This window comes from Cenococcum geophilum (genome assembly GCF_001692895.1).
Source record: "Cenococcum geophilum 1.58 unplaced genomic scaffold K441scaffold_38, whole genome shotgun sequence".
Classification (NCBI taxonomy): Eukaryota; Fungi; Ascomycota; class Dothideomycetes; order Gloniales; family Gloniaceae; genus Cenococcum; species Cenococcum geophilum.
In genome coordinates this window covers 505928-526439 of record NW_027137596.1, presented here as the reverse complement: position 1 = coordinate 526439, position 20512 = coordinate 505928, and the positions used below count along the sequence as shown (strand labels likewise).

The window sequence follows — 20512 nt, the reverse complement described above, 5'->3', positions numbered from 1 at the left end:
AGGCGTCCTATACTTTATTTAGGTTAATATAAATAGCCGCTAGGTACCGTATTATCTTATTAATAGATATAAATTAGATAGGGAAATCGTCCTTAAACTTAGCTTAAAGGTGCCATTAAGCGTCCCTAGTAGTTTAACTAAAGAGGTAGAGTATTTTAGCTTCTTTAGAAAGGAAATAGTTATAGTTAATATAGAGCTTTCCTTATACTTAAATCCTCTAATTCTTAAAGGTAGGGTCTATCCCGTTAAATAGTGGTTAGGGGTTAAGGAGCTTAACGAACTTTAATTACTTTATTATTATATCCGTACTCCCTAGTATATTATATTTAGTAAAGTAAATAGGTTGGCTAGGGCTTTAAAAAAGGGAAGCTAGGCTATTTTATAGGGCCGTAAGGCTTTCTAGGATCTCTTATAGGGTCTCTTATATATTCCTTACCTTAAGATAATTAGCTTTCTGGTTAGCTATAAAGGCGTAAATCTGCTTGCGTATATCTATAACATTATTATTATCTTTAATTTCTAATCCTAATTAGATATTAGGTTCCTCTTAGGTAAAAATAGCTCTCTTAAATAAGCTAGCTTTAGGTACCATTGTTAGCTTTTTAAGGTTTATTAATATTATACGCTTTAGTTTTAATTCTGGGGGTATAAATCCAGTCCTATCTAGCTTATAAAGTAGGATATTATTAAGGCCTTCCCAGGTAATATAGAGTAACTTTAGTGTCTAAGTATAACGCGTTAACGCGTCGTTGTAGACAAGAGTCTTCTTTTAGGGTAGGATATTATTAAGGCCTTCCTAGGCAATATAGGGAGAGCTTAGTATAATATAACGGCTCGCATAAATACCTCTAGACTAAAGCTTATAGATTACTATTTAATAAAGATACTAAGCTAAGGAGAAGGAAAGGGGGTTATAAGGGCTAGTATTAATAAATAGGTAGCGCAAGCCGCTAAGGCGCTAGCAGTAAACGAGCTAATAGTAGGCGAGTTAACAGTAAGAAAACAGTACTAGACAGTATGCGATAGTACTAAATAGTATGCGACAATATAATAGGTGGTAGAATATGGCAGAACTTAGCAGGTAACGCGCCCTAGTACCGTCACAGTTTATAGCTCTGGCCCTTAATATCCTAGAACTATTACTTTATACTATATATTTTATACATATAAAAAAGGCCTCTATAACTTAACTAGCTCCTACCTATTTTACTACTAATATTAATAGGGCGGAGTTAATTTTTTAAAGCTAATTTCCTAAAGAGACTTTTAGTTTTCTGTACTAAGAATAGTATTATATAATAATATTTAAGAATACTAAATAATATATTCTCCCATATCTATACTGCTATAAAATATTCTTAATTACGCACTTAAAGGTACTTATAATAGGTGCTTCTAAAAGATCTACTAATTTAAATTTCTAAAATTAAACGTAGTTAATACTTTATATAGTGGTTATTAATTAAGTTCTCAATATAAAGATTTGTAAAGTTTAATACTATATAACTATTACGACTTTCCTATAGCGGCCAAGTAAACCCTTAATTCTCCCCTTCCCCCTATTACTTAGCGCTGAGCCTTATTATATCGTCGCCGAGCCTCATTATATCGCCGCCGAGCCTTATTGCGCTGCCGAGCCTCATCGCGTCGCCGAGCCCTATTGTATCGCTGCCGAGCCCTATCGCACTGTTGAAATAGACGATTAAAGGGAGTCAAAAGTAGGAGTGGACTTAATATTTAATAGAGTATGAAGCTCGTATATAAGTGGCTGGTAACAGTCACCCTATATTGGGCCCAGCCACCCGATTTTCAACACGCACCGCTGAGCCATTATATTGTTGCCGAGCCTCCTAATTATTATCGGGGCGACGGTCAAGACCAAAAAATATAACCTAAGACTCCTACTTTGGCCTCGTATGGAGCAACGGTAGCTGCTAGACCTGACCGCTAGGCCTAGGGGTACCTCTACCCTAAGCCCTCCATAGGGCTTTATATTCCACCTCTTACGACCCGGCAAACGGCTTCGCGTTCTTATTGCGTAGATACGACTATCTAGCTACGGCGCGTAGTGGTTATCTCGGGGTCGCCTGCTCTGCTACTAATTAGCTACTGGGTAGCTTAAAGAAGCTCTGGCGAACTAAGTCGTATATAAGTAAGCCGCGGTCGATTTAGAAATTGCGTAAAAAGTTTTAATATATATAGATTAGTTGAATTAAGCCTGATATTAAAAATCTCTACTGCCTTAATTATATGCGCGAGATCCGTGCTGAATATACGTGAAAACTACCCCTAAAATATTAAAATTAAGCCTAAACCTTAATACTATACATCTATCTTAGAAAAAGGCCTCTACTAAAGCCTCTAATTTAGCTCCTATAGATCTATGCTAATATGACGAAAATAGCGCGTCAACTTAATAAAATTAACTTCTACTACTATAAAGCCCTTTAAATTATATTAAGTTAGCTTCTTACTTGATAAAAAGATGCGTTTTTACTGCAAGTAGTGAGAAATTTGATAAAGGGGGGGACTTGACGATTGGAGGGGAACACTTTTTAAGTCTCGTCGGTTATATCCAAGTTTCATCCAGCATATCTCTTTATGCTTACAAGTAGTTTTTCTAAGTTTTGTTGTTGTGGTTCCCTTATTTCATAAGTTGTTGTCCGAGCAGTACGACATGTTTAGCATCTGAGTTTTGGTTTGATATTTGTCTAGTTCGTTGGTAAGTGAGATTGATAGTTTGAAGCGCTAGTGCCTTAAAAGCTTATTATAGGCGTATGAAAAATTTGATTGATACTGACCTATTAATGAAAGCTTTAGAGGATACAAGTCCTAGTAAGCCATCAGGTGGCGGCGAGTAGAACAGAAATAAAATCCGCACGGACCTCAGGCAGCCTTTGGGCGCGAAATGGCGGAAAATTCTTTTTGCGTCCATTTGTAACGCCCCGAACAACACATCCTTAAACCCTACAGACAGCGTGACAACATCTCTTTTGCTAAGGCGACGGCAAACTTCATCGACGGCAAACCTTCATCGCCTGCAGTGCTTCCTTCGACTTTTATGTCATTTTGTACGAGGTTTTGGGATCTCCCAATAAGTCAGCTCCAGAAGTGTTTTCATCATCTTTTTTTTTTTCGTTCTACCCTCTTGTAGGGATTAGACCATGCCAGTGTTGGCACGTGAGTAAAAGCCCTCGTCCATACTCACCGACATGCTGGGTGACGCTGAGCTTGAGGCTTTGGATGCCCAACTTGGGGACTTCAGTGTTTCCAGTACAAAACATCACGATATACTCCAGGTAGGTCGTCTGGCCAGTTCTGAGCCTACAATCCTAATCACATGCAAAACCAGGCTGTGATACAAAAATATGGAAAACTCCTTGAAAATTATCGGATCCTACGAAGTGATTATGAAGAAGAAAAAGAGTCTCGTGAACGATACAAAAAGCTTTCCCGAGAACGAGTGAGTTTGACAAGCCTTTTCTTTGTATTCCTAGTACAGCCGTTAATAATGACCTCAGGTGCACAATCCTTTCGTCCTGGTATTGGTAGATGGGGATGGCTATATCGTATGCTCATAATATATATCTAATAACACCGCCCCAGCTTACGTGTCCTAGTTTAATGATGACCTCGTTAGAGCCAACGCAGAAGGGGGAAGTAATGCTGCTCAGATGTTAAACAGCTGTATTAGAGAGTGTCTTCCAAACGTGGTTAGGAACTCGGACCAATGCCGTATCATGGTTCGCATATATGCAAATCTTGCCGGCCTGTCAAAAGCATTATCTAAAGCCAAGCTTGTGGGGCCCGAAAAAAGATCTTTGGCTCCTTTTGCTGCCAGCTTTACACGTTCTCAGGATCTGTTCGATTTTATTGATGCCGATGACAAGAAGGAGGGTGCCGATTTCAAGATTAGAGGTACGTACATATCTATATGCCTACAACAGGTAGGATGATACTAATATATGTGTGTTTTAGAAATGTTTCGACTATTTGCAGAGAACAGTCAGTGCAAGCATATCTTCTTCGCCGGATGCCATGATACGGGTTACCTGTCTCTATTGACCCCGTATCGTGGTAAATCCGACCGCATCACTCTTGTAAGAACTGGAGCTTTTAGCTCTGAATATACCTCGCTCAGATTGGGAATTGTAGACTTCCCAGCAGTCTTCAGAACCTTTAGCTTGCCAACTATGCCTACCGCTACAAACAATGGAACTAAAAACGTTCTACCATTACAACGCTCTCAGTCTCCTATAATAGATCATAAGTCGGCGGCTGCGAACACTACAAGGGTCTGCAAGTACTTCCAAACTGTATGTTTCCAAAGGGAATCATCATTTCTTTTCTGTTGTGGCTAACCAGCACCATAGGGTAGCTGCCGATTTGGCAGCACCTGCGCAAATGCTCACGTCATTCATGATGTTCGCAGAGCCGCCCCACCAGAAACAAATATTCTACCGTGGGGGGCAATAGGGCCAACAATGGCAGCCCAAGGGAGCCCCACACTATGGAAGCCACCAAACTTTGTTCAACCACTTGCCATGGATGGCGCTCAACAACGAAATCGAGACAACCTTACGGATGACCTGCCGATTTCGACTCCACAAACTGAAGGGATGATCCCTGTTAACAAAGATGGCGAGAGACTCGACACAGTGATCCCGAAACCAACACCTGAAGAATGGTCCATATACAACCAACGGGTTAAGCAACAAAAACCCTGCAATAACTTCTACATGAGAAACCAGTGCCCGATTCCTAACTGTACCCTCGATCACACACCTCTGGAGCCGGAAGCGCTCCACGTCCTGACATGCATTTTGAAAGGATACCCATGCCCTCGTAAAGGGGGTTGCCGTTCTGCTGATTGCTATAATGGTCATATTTGCCAGAAAAATGGGTGCTATGGCAAAGGCTGCAGACTCAACTATTACATGCATAGCATGGATCCAAAAGTTACTGATTGGGTTATGCCGGCTAGTTTACCAGGAACTGATGATAGCAGCGAAGAGTCTCCAACTGAATCTCTTGAGGAAATTATGAGTTCAGTTGGAGGCGCACCTGTCTAAAAGATAGTTTGAGTCTGGTAAGTGGTAGAGAAAGGATTCAACTATTCTTTTCAGGGAATAGAAGGTAAATACTTTCATGTGGAATTTGGACCCGACTAGATATGGACGGAATAAAATACTCGCGTTGGATTAGCAGACGGTTAAATGGCTGAAATTGAGAATGGTAAATTGGATTCAGGTGCTGATTATGGTTCAGAGAACAACTATTGGTAATTAGCACATCGACTGGACCCCAAAAATTGGCAGCATTGAGCGGTATATTTACTTGTCATGTTTTCGGATTTTTGTTTCTGCTCCACTAGATTGATAGGCTACTGATATGATGCATCTTTTATTTGGTGGCCTGATAATTCATCATCCTCTACGACGTAGCCTGTTGGATTGTTTTTTCTAGAGATCTATTACCCAAAAACACATCTGATGTCATACTGGAAGTCTGGAAAGTAACTCCCGCTGTTTTGTTAAAAGTTCATTGAAGTCTAGCCATGACTCATCCTCAGCCGACGGGACCGAGGGGACTGCTCGTGTCACCGGATTTTAGCTCAACTTTTATGACTCGTAACAGACCCACTGGTTATGGCCAATCACTAATGCGGCTTGGCCGCCCGTTCCCCTTTCTTCATCCGATCCCTAGAGCGGTGGGGTAAAGGGTCATGGTCGTTTCGCGTTCGGCACTCGATTAATGCATTTTACGGAATTCGATTGAACACAACGGATAGGATAATAATTGGTCTGCCGTGTCTTTTCTCCTCTTTTCATGTCTCCATCTCACGTATCTTTCCTCAGTAGTTCAGCCTTATAGCCCAAATACTCCAATCTATACTCCTGATTTTCCCATCGTGTCTATATAACAAAAATCACTCATCATCTACTCAAATAATATCATAGTGTCCTCTTCTGTAGTATTAGTAACAGGCGCACCCTCCAGCATAGGCCTCGCCCTCACCAACATCTCCTGCGCAAAAACTGCCACGTCGTAATGGCCGACATGAACCCGCCACCGGCCTCCGCCCAACCCTCCGCAACCCGCACGCTCTTCATAAAACCGACGTCTCATCCTAACACGCCCAAGCCTCCCTATTCAGCAAAGCCTTCAACTAGCACAAGCGCCTCGACTTCACCGCCCCAAATGCCGGCATCGACGACCGCGACATCTTCAACTCCATCTCGCGCTCCGCCTCCTCGCCCCCCCAGAAACCCAACATGGCAACATTCGACGTCGACCTCTACGGCGTCTACTACGGCGCCAAGCTCTTCGCGCACTACGCCGCGCTGAACCCCGTCCCGGGCGGTAGGATCGTCATCACAACCTCCACCGCCGGCCTGTACGGCCTGCCCGCCATCTCGCAGTACTCTGCCGCGAAGCACGTGCTCGTGGGCCTGACGCGCTCGCTAGCGCCGCGTGCCGCGGCGCATGATATTACGGTTAATTGCATTTGCCCTACGATGGTTCCTACGGGGCTGGTGCCGACAGGTCTCATGGAAAGGTTTCCCAATGAACATGTAACGTCGATGAGCACGATCCTCCGGGCGTTTGACGAGCTAATGGATGAGAAGGCGAATAGGAATGGGGAGTGCGTGGAGGATGCTATGCAGGATCTGTTTTATAGGACTCCACCGGAGCCGATGGGGGAAAGCCAGAAGTGGATGAAGGAGGGCGGGGCTGAGTTCTGGACAGAGGCATAACTGGGTAGAAGCTAGAGAGCATGCATGTGATGGGTGGCGGGCGTATTGGGTGTTTGTGTGGAGTTTTAGGACGCGCTGAGCATAGTGGATTTGAACTGAGACGAAAGCACGTTTTACAAGGTAAAGTCTTCATGGAATTGATTGGGAAACAATAACTCTTATTTCAAGCTTTTAACGCCTTTGCTCCGACAACTCTGAACAATATACTGCCTACCTCCAAGTCGAAGAACTTTGAACGTCAGAACCAGCGAGTCAACCCATTTCTTGACGGCGAAACCAACTCAGCCCATCGAGCCCCTGAAAGGCATCGAAGAGAGTCAAAGTTTCAAGCCCAAAGAGAAAATGAGAACTCGACCCGAATCAGAAGTCGCTAGCCCATCTACTGAGAAGATGGAGGTATTGAAAGAGGGGTAGAAGAAGCGGTGGTGTCAGCACTAGAAATAGAAAAGGGAGAATATGAGTGACAAAAGAACAAAGAGGAATCATGTCATTATCCAACTCCGAATCAATCCAATGCTGCCTGAACCAACTTCTGAGTATCAAAACCGCCAATCAAATCCAACGCCTAGTTTTGATATGCAATCCTTCATCGGCTCTGCGTTCGTAACTCTGCCATTCTCAAGAACATCTCTAATTAATAGATTCTGCTCCGTCGTCTCACACTCCCGCCAAATGCAGCTAAGCTCTCTGTGTCTGAGATTCCTTCCCAAGGCAACTCGTCATCTTCACCGCTTTCCCCGTGGCTCTCTTCATCACTACTGCTTTCGCTTTCACTGGGGTGTTCCTCAATTACGACTTTCTTTCCCTTCCCCTTAGCCGCTTCCGCAGCATCCATCCGAATGCTCCTTATCGTCTCTTCAACTTCCTCCTCGGTCATGTCTTCAGTCTGTTGTCCCTCGAGAACATCATACAAGTTGTAGATTTGGTCGCTCTTTACATCGATCGCTTTGACCAAGTCCTCAATCGCGGCTTGGATAGCCTTACGTTTGCGGCGTCCGAGCGAAGCATCATGTGCCCGAAGCAGAGCATCATGCGTAGATAGTTCGATATGCAGGTGAGCGAGTTCGTCTTCGAGTTCTTTGAGAACAAGTGCCAGAGCTGTCTTTGGTGATTGGGCAGGACGCATGGTTGCGTCGACATCGTCCGGCATGCGTGAAGAGACTGGGACAAGTTTTGGGATATTGACCAAATCGGGCCGAGCCTCTCCAGCGGTGCGGCGGCAGACAGTGCAATTGTTGTTGTCGTGGGCGGGAAGCTCGATCTTAGCGCCATGATTGCTAAACGTTTGCCCTCGCGGGTTAATTGTAATGTCTGGTAGGATAAATGCAGAAGTCATCTCAACTGGTACGCTACGTCGACGGCGACTGGACTGGCTCAGAAGAGAATGGTCTACAGACTGCTTAGTTTGAGTAGCTTCCGCTGGGACTTCTTCATTTTGGGCATTGTGCTCGGTGGCATTCTCAGTGAGCTCATTCTGTGCCGTCATGATTGACCTGCCAGTCACATCCCTCATAGATGATTTGCGTGGCAAAGACTGTTGCCGTGAAGCCTTAGCTGATACTGCGGAACGGATAGTATCCTCACGGGCTTGGCGCTCTATGGTAGATGAAGCTTTCTTACGAGCTGCTGCTCGTTCTTCCTCCAGCAATCTTCTTAGTCTGGTGATTTCATCACCGTTGATGAAGCTGAGCTCCGTGAGGTCTAGTGCCGGTGGCTCCTCCACAATGGGCTTTCCACTGGCACCGCCATGCATGAGGTAGCGGTCGGTCTTTTGTGCAAGCGAGAGGTCCGTCGTTGAGTCCGCATCACTGTCTGCATCTCGGTGGTCTTGAACGGCTGCAGGCACTGGAGCAGATGCGCTCCGCATCGGAATGCTAACAGTAGGCAGTGAGTGTCGCTGTGAGGTTGAATGGAACCTGGAGCTGGAGTAGTGAGATATTGGCTGTTGAGGTCGAGCTGAGACTTGCGCTGCGCTGACAGACCTGCTATTTCGAACCTCCTGTTCCACTCTATCGGCAATTCGAGTCTGGGTGTCTTTCTCGCGACGTTGGATGCCCTTCCTCTGAGCGCCATCAACATTTCCTCTAGGAGCCTCGTTCTCCATTACGGTGTCGTGGTCGGCCAAAGCAGATTGAGACAGAGTCTGAGGCTGGTTGGTCTGTTTCGTGCTTAGAATTTCTCTGGTCATATCCTCCATTTGCTTGACAACTTCCTCCCGCTTCTCAACCTTTCGACGAAGTTGAGCTTCCTTCCTTGCCCACCTTTGATTTTCGTCTTCTTGTTGTGCGGAGAGTTGAGCTAACTCCGCTCTGAGATTCTCGTTGTCGTGTCGAAGAACCTCATTCACCTCCTCCTGGGTCATGCCTTGGAATTGACGAATTGTCTCATCCCTCCTTTCGATTTTGCTTCTGAACTCTGCCTCTCTGTTGGCCCAGCGACGCGCTTCTTCCTCTCTCTTCGCTTTCAAGTTCGCCGTTTGAGCTTTAAGTGCATCGTTCTCTGTTTTGAGCCTGGAGAACTCGGCCTTTTCTTTCTTAGCTCTCTTGGAGCGGAGCTCAGCTTCTTTTCTTGCCCAATGCTGAGTATCCTCGTCGTGCTGGGTACGGACTCTGGCTAACTCCATATGTAACGTCTCATTCTCCTTCTGTACGGCATTCTCTGTTTGACTGGCCTTCCGCCGGAGCTGCTGAGTTTCTTCTTGGAATTGAGCTTGTTCTTGTGATAATTGATTCCGTAGAGACTCGTTTTCTGTGCGAAGGGAATCGATTTCATTGCGTAGTGTCTCATTCTCCGTCTGGAGTGCTTCCTTCTCGCCTTTCAGTTCCTCAGCATTATAGAATGCAACGCCTAACTGAGTAACCAGATTATCACGTTCTGCAGTAACCCGCTTTGTACTGATCTCCGCGACAGACAGCTTGCGCTCAGCACGATCTAATCGGGTTCGCAGCGTGTCTACGGAAGCCTCCAATCCTAGAAATCCATGTTAGCAAGGAAACCACACGATCCTGATATTCCACATACTAGTCTTTTCGACTCTCCAATTATTCTTCTCACTGGATCCTTCGCCATCCGTTGATCCTAAGGCGCTATCGCTCCGCCTCAGTTTCTCTTGTGCTTCGTTTGCTGCTCTAAACTCAATTATCTGTATTTCCTGTTCCTCGATCTTCTTCTCGGACTCGGCTTTTTCCTGTTCCAATTGTGCAACCTTTTCCTTCAGGAGTTGCAGAGATGCGAAAATTGCTTTCTCATCAGAAGGAATTGGAACACTGTCGATAGGTGTGTGATTCAGTTGGCGGGCTGGGCCTCGACTTGGATTTAGAGGATTTGTAAATCTCGACCGTGCGCGAGTATTTCGAGAGAAGACAGGAGTGCCATCTTGGAAGACCCCAGACACGAGTTCGGTGAGATTTGGAAGGTCTGGTAGCATAAATGACTGCTGTGTTGCATTGCCCGTCATTTGGGATGAACGTGGGGTTCCGTTTGCTCCTCGTTGGGGGGTTTCGACTGATTTTACAGCATGATCCAAGCCTTGAGCAGATGACTGGCGACTTCTTGGGCCTCCAAAACGAGTATTTTTGGCAGTAAATGTGACAGTTGGAGGACGTTCGTCAATGAAGGACTCGTCTTCAGAAGTGACCCTAGCGTGCATCTGCGCAAGAGTACTGCGTCGGCGTTCATTGTTTCCGGACTTCGCAGGGGAAACTCGCTCGCCGACAGTTCGCAGAAGAGACGTTCCATCATCAACACCTCTCTGTGGCACAGAGGACGCTCGTCTTATTTGTGCGTCTCGTCGAAGACTCGTATCCTCAGTCACGTTGCCCTTCCTGGGTGTCGCTCGGGCACGAGCTGGAGGCGGGGTCACGTCGTATAAGCTATCGTGAAATAGTACGTTTGGTGACATGTTGAGAGACGAATTCAGTTTGCCCGGAGTACTCCTCGCGCTCTTCTTTGCACCTCTCCCCTGCTCTATCGAAATACTGTCCTCTTCGGAATCGCTGAGATGGTCGAAATCCATGAACTCTTTGTTTATCATCGAGGTACTGACTGGCAGATCTGATCCTGGTGGATTGTAATAGGCGAATTTCTTGGCCGTAGACCGGAGGTTGGGAAGAATAGGCAAAGGATTTCTTGTATCATCGTCCAATTGACGCGTCGACATCAGTGCTTCGTGCTCAGGGTCGAAATTTGATGTTGATGTTGCGAACTCCTGTATCGAGCTGTAGTTGAGGGTGGGGTTCGAGTCGCGGTCGACAGGAGTTGGCGATGGAAGATGACGTGGACTATGGCTGATTTCTCGAGATAATTCACGGATAAGGCGCGCTTTCCCCTCGCTACTCTTAGGCGACGGAGTCATGGTGGAAGCTGTATAGAGAATAAATCAACGCTACGTGTATTCCGTTGTTTTCGTAGTCGTGTTTACGTGATTGATATGGGCCTTAGCAATTAGAGACGTGAAAGAAAAGGTGGGCCAATGAGGTAAATAATTAACACCCGGTTAAATACCAGCTTTCCATCCGTGGTGAATTGCAAACAAAAGCGCAGAATGGAAGGCGCCCAAAAATGATGTGACGGAGAGAGATGGTTTACTTGTGGGAGGGACATCAAAACAACGGCGATGTAAACAGCCGAAGGCGGCGTGGAGCGGCATAAAATCATCTTTTCAGGTGACTCTAGTGCACCCCTGCGACCCTTCTCCCTGCATTCTCCGACTCACGCCTTGAAACACTTCACAGAAAAATTACACCCTCAGGTGCACAACGCCAGAATACGTGCAGCGAGATATTCTCATTACCTTAGTTCTTATCCCTTCCGCTGGTGTATTTCGCCCTACTGTTATCGATAAGAGCTAGCCAATAGAATCAATAGGATCAAGGTTCCGTGACCGCCTCTCGCCCTAGCACCTTTATCCGAACCCAAGACCTTTTTTCTCTACTTCATACCCACCCAATCTAACATCTACATTTCTTTTTCCCTTCGCGCTCTTCTTCGTTCCTACCGGGCTCCTTTTCACGCCACCAGCTCCTCTCTTCTTCAGCACCGCTGGATTATCATTGAAAACACTGGCAGGTCCAAAATCCGGCGTCCGGCCCAAAGTCCCAGAAATGTCCCCTATATAATTCGTTGCATTTACACCCGCAGCAAATGTACTACTCCACTCCCCCAAATCCCTTGCGCGACTTTGATCTTGGCTAGATAAATATTCCGCAGCGCGGGCTCGAAACTGCCTTGGTTCGCCCAGAATTGGTTCGTCGGCGGCTTGCCTCGGGTACGAACGATGCATGTCGCTGGCGGTGCGCATGACAATGATGCGCGCGAAGTCGACGAGCCCGGCGGCGGTGGCACGGAGCAGGGCTTCGAGAGTCGCGTTGTCTTCCCGCGCCGTCATGCAGTAGACGCCGGAGCCGTTCGTGGCGAGTCTTGTAAAGTTCTCGAAGGCCTCGGAAAGGATGCGGCCGCTGTAGTACGCGTCGCTTGTGGCTACGTCGCATTCGACGGCGCTCGGGGAAGCTGCGCCCGCTGCGTGAACAGATGTTTGGGGGGTTACGTAGTTTGCCCGGTAGGCCTACACAAGAGTGCTGTCATTCAGAGTGGCGGTTTTGGCGAAGCCAACGGCCAGCGAGCGCAGCTCAGTGTTGGCTTCGAAGACTTCGGTCCTGTAAATGGACTGAGGGTATTCATTTGGAGTTGTGCTGCCTTGGGGATCATAGCCAGTGCTACAATTTTCGCGTGGGTCGAATTCATATTACAAGGCGACTTGAAGAGCATAAGGAGCGAAAGCTACAGAGCTGAGAGTTGTGACTTCAGGGTTTACTCTAGCGATGCCGCTGATTAGGGAGTATGTTGTGGTAAGGTCGAGTTTTAGGGGGGCAACGAGGGAGGAGATTGTGATAGCAGCATTAATTTCTAATTTGCAGAGACAGGATCAGTAAGGTTGAATGTTATATATGAGTGTTCTAGTTAGGGACCGCGGCCTGTGGGGTATAGGATACTGCAAGTTCCTCTTGGGTTGAGTATTCTGGGTAGACCGAATATTCAAACTTAGTCCTAGGAAATTCCAAACGTTATAACCAATACAGTATGGAAGAGGCAACCGCCACTTTCTCCGGTAACCAATTGACAAAGATCCCCGTCCGCTGTGCAATGCGCGTCTGGGAACAGTGGCGAGAAGCCCGGCACCGTAATGTTTGTCGCCAGCAGATCGAACTCCGGGATGCCCCACCAGACTTCCCCTTCTAGTGGGAATATGCTAATGATGAAGACCTTAGGCTTCGCCTTGTAAGTATACAATCTTTCTTTCATTGCTACTCCTGCATCTTGTGCGCTAATGAGGTTGATGAGACCAGAAGAAAAGAGAGTAGCACCACGAGTGCATGGAAGAGAAAGGAGTGCACCTAGAGAAGCTTTAGAATAATCAATTGGAAGAAATAAATGAGAACACAAGCAGCGCGCCCAACGAAGAAGCTCTAAATAATTTTCAAGTCCGTAGAAATACAGGGTCACAAAGCACCCGGCTGGTTTAAGGCTACAGCTGATTTAAACCTACAGCTCCCCTCTGCCAGTGCTGAGTCATAGCTACCCACCGGTTTACCTATCCACATACCGGGAATTGTAATCCCCTCATCCATCATGCTGCACATCAGTACCCGCCGTCTCTGTCACGGCACTATCTAACACGCGTGGCATTACCTTCTGTGGGCTGCTCGGTGCCTCAGTCGCAGTGAGCGGGTGGGACAGCTTCAGAGATAGCGGCAACAGTGCATGTTGGCATGACAATTCTTCGTTCCCGAAGGGTGCGGTTCGTATTCTTATCGTTGGCGATGTGCGGGAGTTGGATCAAGCATGGCCTCGTATCGAAGCCTACCGGGGAGATCTTGAGTTGCCCCTTATGGTTATGGTGATCTTCTTCAGATCTCGGCCATGGCCATATATAGATAGTCTAATCGAACTTTCGCGTCGAATGACGTTTGACGAGCTTGCGACTATCCGCGTACCCTCAGTAGGTACCGACCCAGATATGAGGGCAGTGTGAGATTTTTATCTGGCCAAGAAATCAAGTCAGCCCTCAATTCTGGTAACGTTTGTGCCCTTAGTAAGAAAAGAAGAGCAATGGAGAACGCAGTGGAAGCCTTGCAAGGTCGTATCTCGGCCCAGGAAGGGTCATGTCGTTTTACTTCTGAATTTCGATGTACTGCTGTGGGTAAAGAATCCCCATATGGTGAAAGTAGTCTATCTCGCTTTGCCTAAGACACATGAAAAAGACAGACGCTAATTCGTGGCTCTCCGATTTCCTCCGCTGTTCTGGAGGGTGAGCGTCGTGATTCCAACTCCGTGGCCTAGGCGAGCATGGGTGAGCGTGGGGGAGCTGAGAGAGCAGCGATAATAAATAAAACTAGGTAATCCCTCGCCCGAAACGCAATGAATCTCGATGAACTTCATATTTGACCGTGTTTCCTTCATAGTGTTACTTCAAAGCTATGACTTTGCCTATCAGATTTTTCTGGTTGTTCAAGTAAACACGGGGTGATCATCCAGACCTAGGACCCCCGTGTTGTTTCACTTCCCCAATGGGGTTTATAGCACACCTGAACAGGATTGATTGAGTATCAGATGCTGTCGTGTCATATTATCTTGGAAAGGTTTCAAAAATGCATAGCAGCGTAGCTAGAGGCTCTATGAAGGAGCCTGATTGCTCAAAAAATTATCTACAAGGTGGTCCATGCATTGGCCCGTGCGCGTCGCCGAGCTGAAGAGACCCCTACAACATGCTCGTTAACTCAGCTCAAAATCTACGCGTAGTGCCATACTTTTTGGCCCGTTTGACCACACCGCTGATGCCTGGCAGCCTTACATGCATACTTCTCGCCCAAAGACTTTGGTTGACAACGCCTTCGCAAGGCTGGGATTATTCATTCCTCCGCTTTCCTTCATCTTGATTAAGAACGGACACTCAGCTGCCGCTAAGCCTTTCGTTATTTGAATTAGGGTAGAGGCATGTATACTAATTCCACGTTGAAAAGACCCCGCCCTCAACCCGAACAATTTACCGTGGGATGGATCTCCGCTCTGCCCGTCGAGCTTACTGCTGCTACAGCAATGCTGGATGAAAAATACGATGACAGCGGTTACACCACCCAGTATACGCTGGGGCGCATCGGTGGACACAACGTCGTTATCACCTGCCTGCCAGCCGGTCAGTATGGCACAAACTCCGCCGCGGTAGCCGCTACTCGGATGCAATCAGAATTCCGCGCTCTCCAAATCGGCCTTATGGTAGGCATTGGAGGGGGGGTTCCAAGCCCCGAAGTGGATATTCGACTTGGTGATGCGGTGATTAGTCAACCACAAGCGGGCTACGGGGGAGTGGTTCAATATGACTATGGGAAGACTGGATCAGGGGGACTATGCACACGGACAGGTTATCTTAACGCACCGCCCGATGTCCTCCTTACCGCAATATCTAAGCTACGGTCGAATATAAGTGCAGGCAAAAGCAATCCTAAAGTCCACCTATCACCGCTAGCTCACCTCCCAGAATTTGAACGCCGCAACGCAGGTCCAGATACCCTCTTTCAGTCCCCGTATAGTCACATTGAAGGACCGACATGCGATCGGTGCCGTAAAGATATGGTAGTCGCACGGATCCCGCGGGAAAGCGAAGAGGTAGTCATTCACTATGGCACAATAGCTTCTGGCAATCAAGTTATAAAGGACGGGCTCACAAGAGACAAGTTGAGCGCCGAGCTTGGGGGTGTTCTTTGCTTCGAGATGGAGGCAGCAGGCCTGATGAACAGCTTTCCCTGTCTCATCGTCCGTGGTATTTGTGACTATGCTGACTCGCACAAGAACAAGAAGTGGCAGCCATATGCCGCAGCAGTGGCGGCAGCATGTGCGAGAGAAATCCTGTCAATTATCCCTACAGGCTCTTATTCGAATAATTATGGCACCGAAGTTACTCAGCAACTTGCTATGAATCCCATAGAGTTAAGTCGATCCAACGGACCAGATAATATCCCTACTGAAAACATAGCTTCGCTATGTGTGAGATCAGTCCTTACAGCAGCTCAACGCGAAAGCTACCTACATTCTTTGAGGTTCGATCAAATTGATGCTCGTCACGCGACAATCAGAACCGCCCACGCTAAGACATGTAGATGGTTGCTTAGCAAATCTGAGTATCAAGATTGGCTCGACGTTAGCAAGCTCTCCGATCATCATGGCTTCTTATGGATCAAAGGAAAGCCAGCTACCGGTAAATCGACAATAATGAAGTTCGCCTATACAGACGCCAAGAAAAAGAAGGCAGACACCGTTGTTATATCGTTCTTTTTCAATGCAAGAGGCGACGAACTTGAGAAGTCGTCTTTAGGAATGTACCGTTCCCTTTTGTTCCAGCTTCTGGAGCAGCTTCCAGACCTTCAGGACGTGTTTGACTCCTTACGACCATCAAGGCCAATCAACAGTGACCCTTATAGATGGGATATCGAAATTATTCAGAGGCTTTTCGAGCATGCGATTAAAAGGATCGGGCAGCACTGCGTGACCTGCTTTGTTGATGCTCTAGATGAATGCGACGAGGATCAAGTGCGAGAGATGGTGTCATTCTTTGAACAACTAGGGCAACTTGCAATTTCGTCCCAACTTCGATTGCTTGTCTGCTTCTCGAGTCGCCACTACCCACACATTACTATCGAAAAAGGCATCCAACTAATTTTGGAAGGGCAGGAGGGTCATCAGCAGGATATAGCCAATTATTTGCGCAGCGAGCTAAAAATTGGACGTAGCAAGTTGGCCGAGCAAATTAAGGCCGAGATACTCGAGAGAGCATCTGGAATTTTTCTATGGGTCGTCCTCGTTATACAGATGCTTAGTAAAGAATATGACCGTGGCCGCATACACGCACTTAGGAAGCGGCTTGATGAGATCCCAAACGGATTGGATGAGTTGTTTAAAGATATCTTAACAAGAGACGGCCAGAATATAGAGGAGCTAATTCTTTGTCTCCAATGCATACTGTATGCAAAGCGGCCTTTCAAGCGTGAAGAGCTCTACTTCGCTGTATTAGCAGGAGTCGCACCTGAGGCGCTGACTGCATGGACCTCCGAAGAGATTACAGAACAGGACATGGAAAGATTTATTCTAAGTTCCTCGAAGGGACTCGCAGAGTTAACAAAGTCTAAGAATCAAACCGTTCAATTCATTCACGAGTCGGTGCGGGATTTTCTCCTTAAAGGAAACGGCCTTGACAGGCTTCGTTCTGACCTTAGAAGTAACTTCTCGGGTCTAAGCCACGAACGGCTAAAGCAATGCTGTCAAAACTACATGACGATTGATACTTCCGAGCAACTGGATTTAGTAACACCACTTCCAATTGCATCTTCTGAGGATGCTGCGGTTCTTCGCCGACAGGCATCTAAAATGTTTCCTTTTCTCGAATATGCAGTACGGAATGTGCTCTATCACGCCGATACTGCACAGGGGCACAGAATCTCGCAAGATAGGTTTGTTGAAATTTTCCCTCTTCAAAAGTGGATCACCCTAGACAATCTCTTTGAAAGGTATCAGATACGCCGCCATACGTCTGATGCGAGTCTTTTATATATCCTTGCGGAGAAAAACTTGCCAAACCTCATTTCAATCGAACTAAAACGTGTTCCGCACATGGATATCGAGGGGGAACGCTACAGCTATCCGTTACATGCGGCTCTAGCTCACGCGAATGAAAATGCTGTAAGAGCACTTTTAGCCCCAAGCTCTGACCACGACATACTACATGAGCAATCACTCCGTCCTACCGCCAGAGAACATGAGGAAGTAGTCGAATACTTCATTAGTAAAAGACACGATATCCGTTCCGGGAAGGGCCGGCGTATATTCCCAAAGTCAGTAGAGCGCGACCTTGCACTTTTAAAAGTTCTGCTCGCAACTAGGAAAGTTAACACCAACGCTCAAACTTATTTAAGACGGTTACTGCTGTCGTTGGCGGCAGAAAATGGGCATGAGGTGATAGTTAAGCTTCTGCTCGCGGACGGCGTCGACATAAACTTCAAGGATTCTACACAGGGACGGACGCCGCTATCATGGGCAGCAGGGAATGGACTCGAGGCCATAGTCAAGCTACTGGTTGAGCGGAGCGATATCGAGGCCGACTCAAAGGATAATATGGGTCAAACGCCACTGTCATGGGTGGCAGAGAGAGGGCACGAGGCCGTAGTTAAGCTACTGGTTGAGCGGAGCGATGTCGAGGCCGACTCAAAGGATAATATGGGTCGAACGCCACTGTCACAGGCGGCGGGGAACGGGCATGGGGCCGTGGTTGGGCTACTGGTTGAGCGGAGCGATGTCCGGGCCGACTCAAAGGATGCGTGGGGTCAAACGCCACTGTCACTGGCGGCAGGAAACGGGCATGAGGCCGTAGTTAAACTACTGGTTGAGCAGAGTGATGTCGAGGCCGACTCAAAGGATAATATGGGTCGAACGCCACTGTCATGGGTGGCAGAGAGAGGGCACGAGGCCGTAGTTAAGCTACTGGTTGAGCGGAGCGATGTCGAGGCCGACTCAAAGGATACGTGGAGTCAAACGCCACTATCACTGGCGGCAGGGAACGGGCATGAGGCCGTAGTTAAGCTACTGATTGAGCGGAGCGATTTCGAGGCCGACTCAAAGGATAATATGGGTCGAACGCCACTATCACTGGCGGCAGGGAACGGGCATGAGGCCGTAGTTAAGCTACTGATTGAGCGGAGCGATTTCGAGGCCGACTCAAAGGATAATATGGGTCGAACGCCACTATCATGGGCAGCAAGGAACGGGCACGAGGCCGTAGTTAGGCTACTAGTCGAGCGGAGTGACGTTGAGGCCGACTCAAAGGATAATAACGGTCGAACACCGCTATCATGGGCTGCAGATAAAGGGCATGAGGCCGTAGTTAAGCTACTGGTTGAGCGGAGCGATGCCGAGGCCGACTCAAAGAATACATATAGTCAAACGCCACTGTCATGGGCGGCAAGGAACGGGCATGAGGCCGTAGTTAAGCTACTGGTTGAGCGGAGCGATGTCAAGGCTGACTTGAAGGATAATTGGGGTCAAACGCCACTGTCACTGGCGGCAGAGAACGGGCATAAGGCCATAGTTAAGCTACTACTTGCCGAAGGAGTTGACACGGACTCCAAGGACAGATATGGTCGGATGTAACGGAACCTTATAGCAAGGACTACGATGGGCTCGTTATTAGGCTAGGTGTGTAGGTGATACAAATTAAAGTCAATAACGTAATAATAATTGGTGGAGTGGTTGCCCAATAGATTAACTCTAATTATATTCTAAGAATTACTATAAGGAAGGAACTATCTAGGTAGGGATTAAGGGTCCTTAAATATATAACCGTACTCCTATAAAATCCTTCTTATACATAATATATATATACTCTATTTACTCTATTATAGATTATATAGATTATATAGATTATATAAATTACGTTATATAATCTTAGTTACTATTCCTTATTATATAGCTCTATTAGCTCTATTTTAGACTATGCCTATATTAATTAACTAGCTTCTTTTAACTTTTCCCTAAGTAGTTATAATATTATACTTAAAGCGTTTATAATACCATCTCCCTCCTCTCTATTTTTATCTTTAAAGATTCTTAATATCTCTAAGTTATTTACTAGAGGTATAATGTCTATTTAATTAATTTAGTTAATATTATTACTTATTAGGGCTTCATGAAATCGGCCTCTGCACCTCCACGCGGTGGAGCCCGGGAACCTGGCAGTACTATTGATGTTCCGTTAGGATCGTGTCAATAGACTACCAGAGCAAACGCAGAGACGTCCGTACGGCTGCGCACCGCTGGCGCTGCGACGGGTGATTGCGAAGAAAGAAGTTTCTGTTGGGAGGGTGAGCCCTAATAAGGCCTTAGGAACACGACCAACTCGTCTTTACATACGGTCGACCTACTCGAATCACGGCATCTAAATTGGCGTCCTCCTTCTATATAGCATGGTACGCTATACTACACGACCCTATATAGTATATACGTACGCCTTGCAGGCTAAAGCCCGTAATAAGCCTCTTTATCTACCTACCTTCTAAAAGCCTCTCGTCCATTGCCTTTTAAGGCCTCTTATCTACCCGCCTTTATTATTACTTAATAGCTTAGACCTGCCGCACGCGGTATATATCCTCCTTTGTGTTATAAAGGACCTAGGTTAGGGCCCTAGGAAAAGACACCTAGCACTAATTACTATCCCGTTATTTTAGTTTTAAAAAAGGTTATATAGGACTAGATATAAATGCATTATATAGGAGGGCAGTAGATTATACTAAAAGGTATAATAATAAGATTGGATTATGCTATAAGTAGGGAAGCTATAAGTAGCATATATGTATGCATACAGGGCGGAGTAGAGAAAGGGCAGGTATATAATTCCATATAGGCAACAACAAATAGGGAAAGTGGTTTAAAAGGTAGATAGGGCAAGACAGGCATTTAAGACACCTTCTTTAGGGGTCTCTAAGCAGTAACCTAACGGTGTTTTTTCCCCCGTTAATGTAGTACGAATGCTATCTGGAAGTATTACCTCTTACATTTCCCTTAGGGGTTTTTTGTTTACCTAAAAAATGGGTTTTTCTCAGTATATATATTAAGTTTTTACTATAGGAATTAGTCTACGTGGACCTATTAGGGGGACTAGGTCGGACGGTAAATTAAATTTATTATTATTATTACTTATTATACCTAAAGCAATT

At 46.5% G+C, this 20512-nt stretch overlaps 8 protein-coding genes across 8 annotated transcripts; 6 read left to right on the top strand and 2 right to left on the bottom strand.

The window, feature by feature from the left end:
* The first annotated feature begins 2954 nt into the window (after positions 1–2954).
* On the top strand, positions 2955–5555 carry K441DRAFT_641345 (uncharacterized protein). Its single transcript, XM_067646646.1, has 6 exons — positions 2955–3299; positions 3353–3463; positions 3522–3569; positions 3621–3918; positions 3979–4316; positions 4374–5555. The coding sequence occupies exons 1-6, from the start codon at positions 3213–3215 to the stop codon at positions 5070–5072; spliced, it is 1581 nt and encodes a 526-aa protein (XP_067501050.1). The 5' UTR covers positions 2955–3212; the 3' UTR covers positions 5073–5555.
* Positions 5556–6179: 624 nt separating this feature from the next.
* On the top strand, positions 6180–6758 carry K441DRAFT_574623 (NAD(P)-binding protein; the record flags this gene model as incomplete). Its single annotated transcript, XM_067644105.1, has 1 exon — positions 6180–6758. A coding segment is annotated over one exon (579 nt), but the record flags the coding sequence as incomplete, so codon positions are not given.
* A 634-nt stretch (positions 6759–7392) lies between these two features.
* On the bottom strand, positions 7393–11112 carry K441DRAFT_574050 (uncharacterized protein; the record flags this gene model as incomplete). The annotated part of the gene is made up of 2 exons (XM_067644087.1): positions 7393–9728; positions 9780–11112. The coding sequence occupies 2 exons, from the start codon at positions 11110–11112 to the stop codon at positions 7393–7395; spliced, it is 3669 nt and encodes a 1222-aa protein (XP_067501048.1).
* A 549-nt stretch (positions 11113–11661) lies between these two features.
* On the bottom strand, positions 11662–13058 carry K441DRAFT_688808 (NUP-domain-containing protein; the record flags this gene model as incomplete). The annotated part of the gene is made up of 4 exons (XM_067652232.1): positions 11662–12256; positions 12326–12472; positions 12506–12662; positions 12854–13058. The coding sequence occupies 4 exons, from the start codon at positions 13056–13058 to the stop codon at positions 11662–11664; spliced, it is 1104 nt and encodes a 367-aa protein (XP_067501047.1).
* A 1692-nt stretch (positions 13059–14750) lies between these two features.
* On the top strand, positions 14751–17405 carry K441DRAFT_574267 (purine and uridine phosphorylase; the record flags this gene model as incomplete). Its single annotated transcript, XM_067644093.1, has 2 exons — positions 14751–15744; positions 15808–17405. Coding segments are annotated over 2 exons (2592 nt in total), but the record flags the coding sequence as incomplete, so codon positions are not given.
* A 615-nt stretch (positions 17406–18020) lies between these two features.
* Positions 18021–18389, top strand: K441DRAFT_574346 (ankyrin; the record flags this gene model as incomplete). Its single annotated transcript, XM_067644095.1, has 1 exon — positions 18021–18389. A coding segment is annotated over one exon (369 nt), but the record flags the coding sequence as incomplete, so codon positions are not given.
* A 126-nt stretch (positions 18390–18515) lies between these two features.
* Positions 18516–18854, top strand: K441DRAFT_506249 (ankyrin; the record flags this gene model as incomplete). The annotated part of the gene is made up of 1 exon (XM_067642055.1): positions 18516–18854. A coding segment is annotated over one exon (339 nt), but the record flags the coding sequence as incomplete, so codon positions are not given.
* A 633-nt stretch (positions 18855–19487) lies between these two features.
* K441DRAFT_664478 (uncharacterized protein) lies at positions 19488–19751 on the top strand (the record flags this gene model as incomplete). Its single annotated transcript, XM_067649360.1, has 1 exon — positions 19488–19751. A coding segment is annotated over one exon (183 nt), but the record flags the coding sequence as incomplete, so codon positions are not given.
* Positions 19752–20512: the final 761 nt, after the last annotated feature.

Bases quoted from the DNA above. Each gene is read 5' to 3' on its own strand.
- K441DRAFT_641345 (XM_067646646.1), top strand. From the start codon at position 3,213: ATGCTGGGTGACGCTGAGCTTGAGGCTTTGGATGCCCAACTTGGGGAC. The intron at 3,464-3,521 runs GTGAGTTTGACA...TAATGACCTCAG, and splicing joins AAAAGCTTTCCCGAGAACGA to GTGCACAATCCTTTCGTCCT. The intron at 4,317-4,373 runs GTATGTTTCCAA...CCAGCACCATAG, and splicing joins TCTGCAAGTACTTCCAAACT to GGTAGCTGCCGATTTGGCAG.